The 15,573-nt window shown below is 37.2% G+C and overlaps 1 protein-coding gene across 2 annotated transcripts in view; it reads right to left on the bottom strand.

Annotated features, from left to right (window-relative positions):
• Positions 1-417: 417 nt before the first annotated feature.
• CD53 (CD53 molecule) overlaps positions 418-15,573 on the bottom strand; it is a 40,925-nt gene continuing 25,769 nt past the window's right edge. For both annotated transcript variants that reach the window (XM_006194754.3, XM_032487305.1), the window contains exons 6-8: positions 3,313-3,393; positions 2,139-2,222; positions 418-1,272 (exon numbers count right to left, since the gene is read on the bottom strand). In XM_006194754.3, coding sequence (XP_006194816.1) covers positions 1,201-1,272; positions 2,139-2,222; positions 3,313-3,393 — 237 coding nt within the window. In that variant the 3' untranslated portion in view covers positions 418-1,200. The remainder of the gene's footprint in view (positions 1,273-2,138; positions 2,223-3,312; positions 3,394-15,573) is intronic.

Raw genomic sequence — 15,573 nt, 5'->3', positions numbered from 1 at the left:
TTTTATGTTTGGGTTCTGTATTTCATGCTGTCTCTTAAATGTCTTGCTATGGGGGAAGCCAGCTGCCATCTCATAAGTCAGTGCTGTGGAAACATGCAATGTGGCAAAGAACTGATGCCTACTAAGAGCCGTAAGAGAGCTTGAGATTGTATCCTCTGCTAGTTGAGACTTGAGATGACTGCAGCTGACTTTTTGTTTGTCAAGTGAGAGATCATGAACCAGAATCACCCAGCTAAGCTGCTCCCAGATTCATGACTCACAAAAACTGTAAGATAATAAATGTTTGTTGTTTACAACTACAAATTTTGGAGTAATTTGTTATGCAGCAATAGATAAATAATATCCCTAACTTGCTCGTAAGGCAATCAGGCTGAGTCATGAAGATTGTATTTGAGATATAAGAATAAGCATGTAATGATTGAGAGATCAAAGCTATTTTATTTATTGAAGTATTAAAATAGTACCTGAACAGAATCTTATCTGACATAGAAATAACACCAGAACTCTACTGAATGTGATTATCACCTAAGCCACCAGAGATACTGATCCTGCTGAGTTTCTTCACAGTTATGTAAATCAAAGGCTGAGAGACTGGCTGAAATCAGGATGTAAATCATTGGATAGTTTCTTTTGGAAAGCCTTACAATGAATCAAAAGGAATTTTTAATAAGAAATTGAAATGAAACCTCACCTTTGGAGAAAGAGTACTCTGTCATTCCTGTAGCCAAGGCACCCAGTCAAAGAAAACAAAGGATTATGACAACGATCCTGTGAATTGAGTCCTGGGGCTCCCTTAACCTTGTTTCTTACTTGACTCTGGAGAGTGGACTGGGCATGATTTAGAGGCTAAAGACTGGTTCAACAATGGGAAGATGCAAAAATTCAAGTTGCAGACCCATCCTTTGATCTTGAGCCATTAGTACCACAGATCCTCTTGGCCTTTCATGTCTGACAAATTCTCAGGTATTGGTGACATGACTGCTGCTATGAGTGGGTAAAGGACTGTCCTGCTGTCTGAAATGGGAAGTGCCTGGCCAACACCCTCTTCTCTGGTTGCATGAGACAGGGACCCAAACAGGGAAGAGATGGGAGGGGGACAAAGACACCAGTTCAGAAGGTGATCATTTAGGGCTTCATGCTACAAGTGATTTTGGATTTCCAAAGATGAAACAAGTCTCTCCAGTACAAGGCAGCTGCAGGTCACAGTCCTAGGACCTGGCTGGTTTTGTCAATCTGGCAGTTCAGAGTCAGCGCAAAGGACATCCCCAACACCTGAGAAAAGAGTTGGGAAAATGTGAGGTCTTTACATGTGGAACTATCTCACCCATGAACCCTGGGATCAGCCCCAGAGAAAAAGAAAGTGTCCGTCACACTGAGACTACTCTTGCTATCACTTTCAATTCCTTCTCAGGGTTTTGTCCTTTAATTTTAGAATGGCAATGGGGAGACAAGTGAGGGTGATGATGGCAAGGCAGTAGGGTATGAAGCATTGGGACATCTTTTGTGTCCTTAAGAAATCATAGAAGTCCTGCTGCTAGTATAACAAGTTCTGCACAAGTCAACACTTTGTGCAATGAGTCACCTCTACTCATGTCTTAGGCCTCCAAGGTTTCCAAGAAGAGAAAAATTGTTTCTCTCTCAGCTTTTTGATTAAGTCTTAGCTAATTGTGATATACTCAAGACACTTGGTATAAAAATGGTAGAAATCTCACATAATAAAAAAGAACACAAAACTACCCCCTAGCTACCAATGATTTATCAAACTAAGCAGAGAAACAATGTGGAAGTTGATTACAATTTCCATCAGCAACTTCTGCTTAGCATATAAGGCCAATTTTTCCAGTGGAATATTTTATTCACCACACGCTTTTCCAGACCAGCTGAGTGAGGGACCACAGTAAGGTTCTGCCTGGTGACATTTAACTTGATTATGAGACACTCTTATCTCTTAGGGATAAGTTGACCAGATAGATCTTACAGCATATTTTTGTATGCATTAAATTGGTAATAATGTCATTTGCTACTTGACTGGGGGAGCTCATATTTATTGAGCACATACCATGTATCTGGTACTGTTCTAAAGATTACATGACTTAACTCATTTAATCCTCAAAGTAGTCCTGTGATTAAGCTCTTACCTGGATCACACATACACAGATAGTGATGATTCCAATATACAGGAAATTGGAGTGAAACCACAGTTTTGCTTTTACATAGCAACCCTGGAAAAAATTACAAGTACAAATGATACTACTATATTATTCAACTTTGTATTAGTAGGTTTATTTGGAGAGTTTCTATTTTGCCTTATGCCAAGAGACTTAGGCCCAGTATTATATTTTCATTTTCTTTAAATGGATGAAAAAACAGGAATAAAGTAAAGAATATTAAACTACAGACTTTTCTTGTATCATTATCATTATAATTATAATTGCACCTAAATTAGAAGTCTTAGGTGTTTACTCACTGAGTTAAAATGGCTTCCAAGAGGCAGGTCAGCAACATATGTTCTGGTGGTCTTTGAACATTCACTGCTGACTTGGGGTTGACAAAGGGGACTATAGGCTATGCAATCCTAGGACTGGTTGATTTCAGCTTCTATTTCAAAAGCCAATAAACCTACCACAGCCCTACCAAGCTCCAGGCAGGTGGCTGATTGGTGGGTGTCCCAGTCTTTCTTCACAGTCTTCAAGACTGGGAAAAATTGCAGAAATGTCCAAACCATCCAAGTGGGTAACATGGGATAACAGGACCTTAGGGACTTGTTCTAGTTAGAAGATGATTTTGGATTCTTCTGTGGGCCTCATCTGAAGGTTCAAATTAAGTCAACAGTTCCATCAACACTCTCTCTCCCAACTCCTTACACCTTTGCTTATGATTCATTCTGCTAAGGAGCTGGAGGATGCTGCCATCTCCAAGGAAGGAGAGCAGGGGAACAGGTAGAAGGAGATTTTCTGCCTCAACCTTAAAATTTTACTTTCAACCATAGGAAGACCTCAATTCTCATTCTTGCTCAAGAAAAATCTAGACATAGTCTTCTGCCAGTATCACATAAACGTTTCTTTGCTAATGTCATAATTTAGAGTAAATAGATAGATTCTTAATGGCATTTCTAGACTAAATGAGCTTGTTCCTTTTTTTCTGATTTGTCTAGTTACCTGGGTTATTTTTCTGGTCTCTATTTTGTTAAAGGCTTCCTCTTTCTGGCTGGGAGGAGTAGGTCCTGTATGACTAGAGTTTCTAAGGTAATTAAAAGTTTAACCAAAGGAGTCAATAGCAGAAAAGTCTCCCCCACACACACACACAAATTACCTTAACTTGCGGATCTGGGGGGCAAGATGCTGGTGGGCTGCCTATCCAATCACTCGTGCCATTTACACCACAACACTTCAGCTAAAAGTCAAACCCCAAAAAAGTTATGGTTAGAAAGCTAACAGAAATAAAACCACAGGTCTTGGGAAAAAGGTGGACCCTTCAGCTCTGACTCTATAGCAGAAAATCTAGAATTGGCCTGACTACAATGTTCCTTAGAACTAAGCACTTTCAAATCTGTTATACCATTTCACTCACATAAAACTTCTTCAAGTAGAGAGGTAATACTTAATTTATTCACATTTTACAGATTAAAAAAACTCAGGCATACTGGGGACTTTATAATGGAAGGATCAGACTGACCATACCTAGACCCCTAGGCTGTTAGCATACTGATGCCATCTTAGGCCTTTTATAGTTTTTCCTGTCCTACAGCGAACCCTACCCAGGATTGTACTGTGCAGTAAATCATTTCTCTATCATCAAGGGCTTTGTAATTAATAGATATTGTGGTCTCTATGCTCTGTTAGTCCACAAATAATAATGAAAATCTTTGTTGACATATGCTCAGCTCCCACAAGACTAGATACCCATTCATGAATCTTGACTTAGGAATGGCTGTTCTGTTTCCAAGCACTTACCTTCAAACCCTCAGTTAACTATAAAATTGTCCCAGTAACCCCTTGGCAGTGCAGAGTGCAGCTGCAAATGCTTCCAGATTATTGTCCACCTGATTCCAATCCCTGTGAATAAGTCACCCTATAACAAACTGATTCAGTGATTATATGGAGCTGTCTGCCTTGTTTTTTGGCCTAAAGATGTCTTTTGAGTTCAGTAGGCACTTTTCATTCCCTCCATCCCTGGACAATTGGTAGGCCAGGCAGGAGACAGAAAATGATGCAGAAATGGATACGGGGGCCAAGCAAGGAAAAGCTCATTATCAGTAGGGGAAATCACACACTGGCCAGCCATTTCCATGTGGCGTGATCTGGTTACGTTTATGGAAAACTTCAGGCTGGTGCAAGAGTACCCTGAAAAAGTGAAGGGCTCACTAGATCTATTAAGCGGTTGGAAAATGCAAATGGAAAAAAAGTGAGCAAGCTATTGCAGCTGTTGCATGGCCTTTGTTCTGCGGTTTAAGGATGAGCGCAGACAAGGAATTACAGTTCAGCTGGGAACTAGAGAAGACTAAAGAGGCACTAGCACTAGACAGGGATGTCTGGATGGCATGTTCTGCCACTTCAGACATTTTTTCAAAGAAAATACAACAGGAAGAATATAGTGAAGTGATGGGATGTAAGATAGCTAAATGTAGGGCCATAGGCTGCCCTGTTCAAAGGTGAGGACTATTATTTCACAGGAGAACTGGGACTCGAAGAGGTGGAATCCTTGGGCTAATGACTTGTCAGAAGACAAGGACATAACTATGGAGGAGGAAGAGGACCTATGGGCCTGGCTTCTGATCCAAACTAAATCACAGGCCACTAGAGAACGAAGAGATAATAGAGAGGAAATCCTTATGAGCCAAAAAGCAACCATGCGGGAATTTTCCTCCCTGAATTAGTAGAATTAACCAGCAGATTTAAACAAGAGTGAGGACTGCATTGCAGCCTAGGTGCTCCATTTATGGGATACTAGGGGAGATGGCATTATGTTAAACGGGTAAAATGGCTTTGGTTACAGCACAGCCTGCCTTCTGGCACTGTTTGTATGTGACTGAGGTGGGAGAAAATTGAGGGCACCCAGCCAACTTGATTGAATGGATTCATGTAGGTATAGATATGATTTGGCCAAATGAGAGAGAAGAGCTGTCACCCCCTAAGATGGGCATCTATGGAAAAGTTACAAGAAATAGTGAGGGAATTAGGAATGAAGTGTGCTATCTATGCTCTTAATTTCCAAAGACCTAAAGAGGAGTTATTTACAACAGGCATGAAGGATTGTATCTTGCAGTCCACTCCAAGAGTTTGGTAGGGAAACTTAGATTCAGTTTTGGCTCCAGTGGTTAATCCACTCATTCATATGGTGGTGGCCATGATAGCTGATCTAAATGACACTGAAAGGATCCAACATAGGGAAATAGATAATTAGACTTAGATAAAGCCAAAGAGAAAAAACAAAACATGAGGAAACTAAAGAAAGGGGCCTGACTAGAATTTCTTGCAAGCAATTGTGGCAAGACCTGGTATTAGCCAGGACCCCTAAGGAGAATACAGATAAACAACCTAAGTCGGTCCTTTTAAACTTATGGAAAGTATTAACCTAAAGAAAAACAGTTTAAACTGAAAAATTGTGCTCTACGCTGGAATTTGACACAACATTGTAAAATGACTTTAACTCAATAAAAAAAAGTTTTAAAAATAAATAAAGAAAATAAAGAAAAACAGTTTACTCCTCTGGCAACAAGAGAAAAAGAAGAATGGCACAACCCAGTGGTCTACCACTGAGAGAAGATGAAGAACAGGGGTGGATACCCCCAACTCCTAGGGAGTAGGAGTGGGGTCAATGTTGCTCCTTGGAGGGGATGAATGGAGGCCCCATGATGAACAGACTATTGTTCCTGCATCAATAAAAAGATTGTTCTGGCTTTAGTGGATACTGGTGCCAAGTACACCCTGATTTGTGGGAATCTATCCAAGTTCCAAGGGGAAAAATGAGCCATTGATGGAAATGGAGGCCAAATGTTGTAGTGAAACAAATGAACTTGTATTTACAAATTGGAAGATTGCCTCCCTGATTCCTTTTGTTTATTTTTACCCATACCTGAGTATACTTCGGGTATGGATGTCCTACAAGACCTGGACCTCAAAAGGCAAGTTCTGCTTTTGGATCAGAGAGCTCAAGCCTGTAATCAAGGGTTATGCTAAATAAGGCCCCATGAAGTTGCCTATCCCCTGGAGATTGATGACAACAAAACAATATCACTTACCTGGGGGACAGGAATAAATAACAGCTATCATGAAGGAATTAGAGAAAGTGGTGGTATATGACTAGCACAAAGCCTTTTCAGTAGCCCCATGTGGCTGGGGGAAAAACCAAGCCCCACCTGGTACATGACAGCAGACTACAGAGAATTAAACAAGGTAGTACACCTTATCTATGCAGCAGTTCCATAGAACTCTTGAGTATGCTCTCTTCCTCTCTTAAAACATAGCATTGTGTCTTTCTTAGATTTGTCTAACAACTTTTTCAGCAAACTCTTAGATAAGAGGTCCCAGGACCAGTACACCTTCACATGGTAAGGGAGACAATGGACTTTTACTGTCTTACCCCAAGGTTATCTGCATAGTCCTGCTATATGTCATGGGATGGTGGCCCTGGGCTTGGAGAAACGGGCTCTCCCTCCCTCTTTAGTTCTCTGTCATTACATTGATCATATTTTGTTAGCCTGTAATGGCTTGTTTTCTCTTTCCTAAGCCTCTGCATCTCTTCAGGAACATTTAAACATGGGGATGGGAGTTAAACCCTGAGAAGGTGCAAGGACAGGTACAATCAGTAAAGTTTTTTAGCTGATTTCTTGGCAGAAACTTTGCAGGCCAGAAGGGAGTGGCATGACATATTCAAAATGCTGAAAAGGAAAAACCTGCAACATAAGATACTCTACTTTAGGATGGAAGGAGAGTTTTAAAATTTCTTACATTAGCCAAAACTAAAAGAGTTCATTGATACAAAACCTACCCTAAAATAAATTTTAAAAGATTTTCTCCAAGTAGCAAAGTAAGGAAGCTACAGAAAAGGGAAAATCTAACTAGAAAAGGCAAATATATAGTAAAGACTAAGGATCAACCACTTAAATAAGCCAGTATAAAGATTAAAAGACAAAAAATATAAAAGTAATTATAACTATAATAAGCAGTTAAGAGATAAACATGAAGATGTAAAATAGGACAGCAACAAATACAAAATTTCAGTTAAGGGAGTGAAAAAAAGTAGATCTTTTAGAATGTGTTTGAACTTAAATGACTACCAGTTTAAAACAAGTAGAAATACCTATAGGTCAACATATATAAACCCAATGGTAACCACAAATTAAAAACCAACAATAGACACACAAAAACCAAAAAGAAAGGAACACAAGATGCTACTAAAGAAAATCATCAAACCACAAGGGAAGAAAGAAAAAGAAGAAGAAATGAACAGAGAAGAACTACAAAAACAACTGAAAAACAAGTAATAGGATGGCAATAAGCACATATCTATCAATAATTACTTTAAATGTCAATGAACTAATGTTCCAATCAAAAGTAATAGGATGGATGATTGGATTAAAAAAAGGCTCTTCTATGTGATGCCTATAAGAGATTCACTTGAGAGCTAAAGTCACACACAGACTGAAAGGAGGAGATGGAAAAAGATATTTCATTCAAATGGAAATGATAAGAAAGCAGAGGTAGCAATACTCATATCAGACAAATGGACCCAAAAACAAAAGGTGTAGCAGAAGATAAAGAAGGGCATTATACAATGACAAAGGGATAAATTCAAGAGGACATTACACTTGTTAAATGTATGCACTAATACAGGAGCATCTAAAAGTATAAAGCAAATACTAACTGTCATAAAGGAAGAAATTGACAATAATACAATATTAGGAGACTTTAACACCCCACTTACATCAATGGAGAGATCATCCAGACAGAAAATCAAAAAGGTGATACTGGTCTTAAATGACACAATAGACCAGTAGAACCCAGTAACTATCTATAGGACATTACATTCAAAACCATCAGAATACACATTCTTTTCAACTATATTGGAGCTTTCACCAAGATAGATCACACACTAGGCCACAAAACAAATCTTAACACATTTCAGAGGATAAAAAATTATATCAAGCATTTTTTTGTACCACCATGGTATGAAACAAGAGATCAATGACAGAAAGAAAAATGGGAAAAGAATACTAAAAAAAAAAAAAAAAAAAAAAAAAAAGCTACTAAAAAAAAAAAAAAATGAGTCAATGAAGAAATCAGGAGGGGATTAGAAAATATTTTGAAACAAATGAAAATGGAAACACAATGCTCCAAAATCTATGGGAGATGCAGCAAAAACAGTGAAAAAATGGAAGTTTATAATAATTCAGGCCTTCCTAGAGAACAAGAAAAATCACAAATAAACAATCTTACCTACCACCTAAAGGTCTTAGAAAGAGAATGGCAAAGCCCAAAGTCAGCAGAAGGAAATAAATAACAAAATCAGTGAAGAAATAAATGAAATAGAGATTTTTTAAAATAGAAAAAAATCAATGAAACCATAGATTTTTCTTTCTTTCTTTCTTTTTTTTTTTGAAAAGTAACTAAAATTGATAAACCTTTAGCTAGGCACACCAAGAAGAAAAGAGAGAGGACCCAAATAAACAGAATAAGGAATGAAAGAGGAGAAATAACAACCAATACCAGAGATAGAAAAAATAATGGGAGTACTACAAATAGTTATATGCCAACAAATCATGCAACCTAGAAGAAATGGACAAATTTATAGAAACAAAGAACCTGTCAAGACTGAATCAAGAAGAAACAGACAATTTTAACAGACTGATAACTAGAAGTGAAATTAAATTTGTAATTTAAAAAAAGAGCTTCCCAGAAAACAAAAGTCCAGGACCACATTTTCACGAAGGGAATTTTACCAAACATATAAAGAAGAACTAATACTACTCTTCTTAAGATATTCCAAGAAATTGAATAGAATGGAACAATATCAAATTCATTGTATAAGGCCACAATTATCCTGATATTAAAACCAGAAAAAGATACTATAAAAAATACAGGACAATATTTTTGATGAATATAGATGCAAAAACACACAACAAAATATTAGCAGAGTAAATCCAACAATATATAAAAAGGATCATACACCATGACCAAGTTGGATTTATTCCAGGGACACAAGGATGATTCAATATTTGAAATCAATCAGTGTGATACACCACATTAAGAAAGAGAAGGATAAAACTCACGTGATTATCTCAATAGATGTAGAAAAAGAATTTAACAAAATTCAATATCCATTCATGATAAAATTTCTCATCAAAGTGAGTATAGAGGAAACACACCTCAGCATAATAAAAGCCATTTATGACAAACCCACAGCCAGTGGTGAAAAGCTGAAAGCCAGCATTATCCTAATAGCAAAATCAGACAAATATATTACAAGGAAAGAAAACTAAGGACAAATGTCTCATGAACATAGATGCAAAAATCCTCAAAAATTTGAAATTGAATCCAAAAAGTATGTACAGGAGCATACACCATGACCAAGCAGGATTTATTCCAGACTTGCTGATTCAACATTTAAAAATGAATAAGCTCTAGAGATCTCCTATATAACCTAAACACTACTGATTATTGTACCTATAATTAACAATAATGTGCTGTTAAGTTTGTAAAGAAGATAGATCTCATGTTAAATGTTCTCATCACAATAAAATTGAATTAAGGCTAGGTCAACATTAGATAATCAATTAATGTAATTTGTTGTATCAACAAACTGAAAAAGAAAAATCATATGATTGTAGCCAGCCATAGATGCAGGAAAAGCATTTGACAAAATCCAACACCCGTTCATGATTTAAAAAAAGACTCAGCAAACTTGGAATAGAATGGAACTAGCTTAACTTGATAAAAAAAAAAAAACTACAAAAAAAAATACAGTTAGCATCATGCTTAGTGGTAAGAAACCTGAAGCTTTCCCACTAAGATCAGGTACAAGTCAAGGATGTCCCCTCTCACCAATCTTCTTCAACATTATACTGGGAGTCTTTGCTAATTCAATAAGGCATAAGAGGCATAAAGAAAGGATGAAAGAAAGAGAGAAAGAGAAAGAGAAAGAGAAAGAGAAAGAGAAAGAGAAAGAGAAAGAGAAAGAGAAAGAGAAAGAGAAAGAGAGGAAGGAAGGAAGGAAGGAAGGAAGGAAGGAAGGAAGGAAGGAAATACAGATTGGAAAGGAAGACATAAAACTGTTTTTGTTCACTGGTGAAATGATTAATTATGTAGAGAATCTGAAAGAATTAACAAAAAGATTCCTGGAACTAACAAACAATTATAGTAAGGTTGCAGGATACAAGGTTAATATACAAAAATCAGTTGTTTTTCTATATTGCAACAATGAATAAATGGAATTTGAAATTAGAAACACAATACCATTTACATTAGCATCCCCCCAAATGAAATACTTAGGTATGGATCTAACAAAATAGGTAAAAGATCTGTATGAGGAAAACTCTGATAAACAATCAAAGAAGAACTAAATAAATGGAGAGATATGCCATGTTTATGGATAGGAAAACTCAATATTATTAACATGTCAGTTCTTCCCAACTTGATCTATAGATTAAATGCTACATCAATCAAAATCCCAGCAAATTATTTAATGGATATCAAACAACTGATTCTAAAGTTTATGTAGAGAAACAAAAAACACAGAATAGACAATACAATATTGAAGGAAAAGAACAAGATGGAAGACTTACACTACTCAACTTCAAAACTTACTATAAACCTACTATCAAGACAGGATGGTATTGATGAATAAATGGACAAATAGTTTTAGAGAGTCCAATAACAGACCTGCATATAGTCAACTGATCTTTGACAAAGAAGCAAAGGCAATACAATAGAGAAAAGATAGTCTGTTCAACAAATGGTGCTGGAATAACTGGACATTCACAAGCAAAAAAAACGAAAAAAAAAAAAAAAAAGAAAAGAAAAAGAAGAAGAATCTAGACAGATAGCTTACACCCTTCACAAGAATTAACTCAAAATAGATCATAGAGCCAAAAGTAAAACACAAAACTATAGAAATCCTAGAAGATAATATAGGAGAAAACCTACATGACCTTGGTTGTGATGATACATTTTTAGAAACAACACCAAAGGTCTTATCCATGAAAGATGTAATTAATGAGCTGGACTTCATTAGAATTAAAATTTTCTGTTCTGCAAAAGCGGTGTCAGGAGAATTAGAAGACAAGCCATAGACTGGGAGAAAATATTTGCAAAAGACATCTGATAAAAGACTTTTATCTAAATAGTTATATATTTTTAAAAACCACTTAAAACTTTACAATAAGAAAACAACAAACCTGATTTAAAAATGAACTGGACCAAGTGCCAAGATGGTGGAGTAGAAGGACGCTCATAGCTCACCCTCTCCCACAAGTACACCAAAACTCACATCCACGGACCCACTCAGCCAACCAGAGCACCTGCCAAACTCCAACAGAACATCACCCTCTTCAAAAGAATCTGGTAGGAGAAAAGGAATAAAGAAAGAAGAAAAAGAAAAACAGTGTGGGACTGGTCCCATGGGGGAGGGAGCAGCAAAGAAGGAATAGTGCTCATTCACTGAATCTCCCCCTCTCCAACAGAGAGGCCAGCAGGACAGAGGGGGAACCTCTGAGGCTCTGTTCTGTATGGAGCAGCCCTTGACCGACAGAACTAAGTTAAACAGGCATAGAAAGTCTCCGAAACTCCCAGCCTTAGAGGCAAAGTGGCAGGTGGGGGATGGGACAGGCTGCTCAAGACGGGCGGAGGACTGGGGCAGCTGCACTGAGGCACCTCCGGGGGACTTCAGGGTGCTGTGTACCATGGATGAGTGGGTACACAGGGCAGAACAACCTGGGCCCTCCATAAAACAACATGGCTGATGTGCCCTGGGGGGAAGTGTGCCATACCCCCATCTCTAAAACCCACCCAAGGTTTTTGGGAGAAGAGGGGCAGGGCTCAGGCACAGCTGCCATATCCTCTGGCGCTTAACACCCAGGCAGGGGTGGGGTTGAAACCTGAATCTGTACCTAAGGGCTTAGCAGCCTCAAAGGCTGGACAGAGAATTGTCTACAGCCCCAGGCAGATAGGATCTTTCTGCCCATGTACCTCAGAGAACTTGCTCCACCAAGACAAAAAGACAAACAGGGAGCTGAGTTTTGGCACGGACCAGGGGCAGGACTGTCCCACCATCTTCCCCAGTCTTCAACAAGGCCACCTACAGAGCGCAGACCTCAGGCAGAGTGGGCAGCTTCACAGAGTAGGGGAGCAACCTGCGGCAGGAGAGGGCAGGCGGCCACCCGCCTTCCTGGCAGGAGCACAGCACCTGACTGCAGTGCTGGGAGGGGACGCAATCTGCTTGCCGAAAGGCACTGGGAGCAGCACTGATGAGGGGCGCAAACAGAGGGCCTCTGGAAGCAGCAGGCTGAGTTTGCAAAACAGTGAAGACAGAAAGACTTCTCAATAAAATCATTAAGAGCTTACAGTCTCCACAAGAAAACATCCCCCCTCTTTTTTTTAATCTTTTAAAAAATCTGTTATATTTTCTATTGCCTTTTTAATTTTTACTTTTTAAAAAATTGTATATGCTTCCAGTTTTAATCCCTTTAAAATTTTTCTTTTAAAATATTATTATTATTATTTTTAAAAATCCACCACATTTCATTTTTATTTCTCTTGGTTTTGATTTCCTGTTATTGATTATACACAGGTTTCAAATATCATTTTTTTGCTCTTTTCTCCTTTTTTTTAAAGCTTTTAAAAGATGTTTCAACTCGACTGATAGTCTGATTCAAATTTCTCTTCTATTATTGATTATACATGGTTTTCAACCTTTTTTTTCTCCTTTCTTTTAAAATTCTCTTTCTCTTTTTTTTAAAGTTTTATTCCTGCATAGGAGTTAGATAGATAAATAAATAAACTCCTTAAGGACCGCAATAGATAACTGATACTCCATAAGCCACAATGCCAGAGAGATATGAGCAAGATGAAGATCCAGAGGAACCACTCCCAATTAAAAGAGCAAGAGAAATCCCCTGAAAGAACAATCAATAAAGACATCGATAGCCTACTAGATCAAGATTTCAAAAAAGGAGTGATCAAAGTACTGAAGGAATTAAAAGACATAGTATTTAGAGATATAAAATATGTCAAAAATGAAATTGAAGCTATAAAGAAGAGCCAAGTAGAATTGGTAAACTCACTTGCTGAGATGAGAGCTGACCTAAAGGCTGTACAAAGCAGACTAGATAATGCAGAGGAATGAATAAGTGACCTAGAAGACAGGACAACAGAAAGCCCTAGTCAGAAAAGCTGAGAGAAAAAAGGTAAAAACCAATGAAAACAACATAAGGGACCTATGGGATAATATAAAGCGTGCTAATCTTCACGTAATAGGAGTTCCAGAAGGGGAATAAAAAACAAAGGGGATTGAAAAGGTATTGGAAGAAATCATGACTGAAAACTTCCCAAAACTAAAGAAGGAATCAGATATCCAAGCACAGGAGGCTCAGAGGGTCCCAAACAGGAAGAACCCAAATAGACCCACACCAAGATGACATAATCAAGATGGCCAGAGTCACAGATAAAGAAACGATCCTAAAAGCAGCAAGAGAAAAACAGAGTGAGTTACAAGGGAAGCCCCATAAGGCTCTTAGCTGATTTCTCTACACAAACACTACAGGCCAGAAGGGAGTGGCAAGATATATTCAAAGTCCTGAATGAAAAAAGATGCAGCCTAGGATCCTTAATCCAGCAAGGCTATCCTTTAGAATAGAAGGAGACATACAGAATTTCACACACAAGCAAAAACTAGAAGAGTTTAGCAACACTAAACCCATGCTAAAAGAAATATTGAAAGGTCTACTCTAAATAGAAAAGAAGCAGGATGCTATAGAAATGAAAATCTCATAACTAGAAAGGTGATAACTCATGAATTACAAATAAAATAAACACAAAATTGTAAAATAAGACATCTAAATCATTAAGAGTGGGAGAGGGAAGCAATAAAATATAGAGTATTTTTTGTTCTTTCTTTTTTAAGAAAGCTTTTTTAAGTTTTGTTTTCAGTAGGATGGGTTTGAAATTATATTACTATCTGTTTAATACAAACAGTTATAGTAATGGGTTAATAGACTTACAAAAAAAGGGTAACCACAAGCCAAAAACTTACAAGTGAATCACAAAAACTAAATAAAATGCAAGATAATATAAACAAAAATTACTAAACCACAAAAGGAAGAAGAAAGGAACAAAGAGGAAATACCAAATCAACTGCAAAAATAAGTTCAAAATGGCAATAAACACACATCTCTCATTAATTACTGTAAATGTTAATGGACTAAATGCTCCAATCAAAAGACATAGAGTGGCAGACTGGATAATAAAGCAAGAACCTTCAATATGCTGCATACAAGAGGCTCACTTTAGGGAGAAGGACACATATAGATTGAGAGTGAAAGGATGGAAAAGGATATTCCATGCAAATGGAAAAGCCAAGAAAGCAGGTGTAGCAATACTGATTCCAGACAAAACAAAGGCCATAAAGAAAGATAAAGAAGGACATTTTATAATGATTAAAGGAGTAATACAAGATGAGGATATTACACTTTTTAATATATATGCACCCAATATAGGAGCACCTAAGTACATAAAACAATTAGTAACAGAGATAAAGGGGGATATTGATGGGAACACAATCATTGTTGGAGATTTTAACACCACATTAACATCACTAAACAGATCTTCCAGACAGAAAATAAATAAGGCAACAGAGAAATTAAATGATACAACAGAAAAATTAGATTTGGTGGATATTTTCATAGCATTACACCCCTCAAAAATAGGATAAACAGTCTTTTCAAGTGCACATGGAACATTTTCTAGGATTGATCATGTACTTGGGCACAAAAGAAACCTCAACAATCTTAAGAAGATAGATATTATCTCAAGCATCTTTACTGACCACAATGCCATGAAACTAGAAATCAACTATAGAGAAACAAAGGAGAAAAAAAAGAAAGCATAGAGATTAAACAATATACTATTAAAAAAAAAAAACAATGGGCCAATGATGAAACCAAAGTTGAAGTTAAATATACCATGAGACAAATGAAAACACTACCACACAAAATTTATGGGATGAAGCAAAGGCAGTGATAGTGATATAGGCCTTCCTCAAAAAAGAAGAACAATCTCAAATAAACAATCTAACCCACCCGCTAAAAGAATTAGAAAAAGAAGAGCAAAATACCCCAAAAGGCAGCAGAAGGAAGGAAAGAATAAACATAATAAACATTAGGGAGGAAATAAATAAAATAGAGATTTAAAAAAATTGAAAAAAATCAATCAAACCAAAAGCTGTTTTTTTGAAAGAGTAAAATTGACAAACCTCTGGCCAAACTCAAAAGGAGAAAAAATAGAGAGCACAAATAAGCAAAATAAGAAAAGAAAATGGAGAAATTACAAATAACATAGAAATACAGAATATCATACGCGA

This window comes from Camelus ferus, chromosome 9, assembly GCF_009834535.1.
Source record: "Camelus ferus isolate YT-003-E chromosome 9, BCGSAC_Cfer_1.0, whole genome shotgun sequence".
NCBI lineage: Eukaryota > Metazoa > Chordata > Mammalia > Artiodactyla > Camelidae > Camelus > Camelus ferus.
The sequence above is the reverse complement of the archived record's forward strand: the minus strand, read 5'-3'. Positions and strand labels throughout refer to the sequence as shown.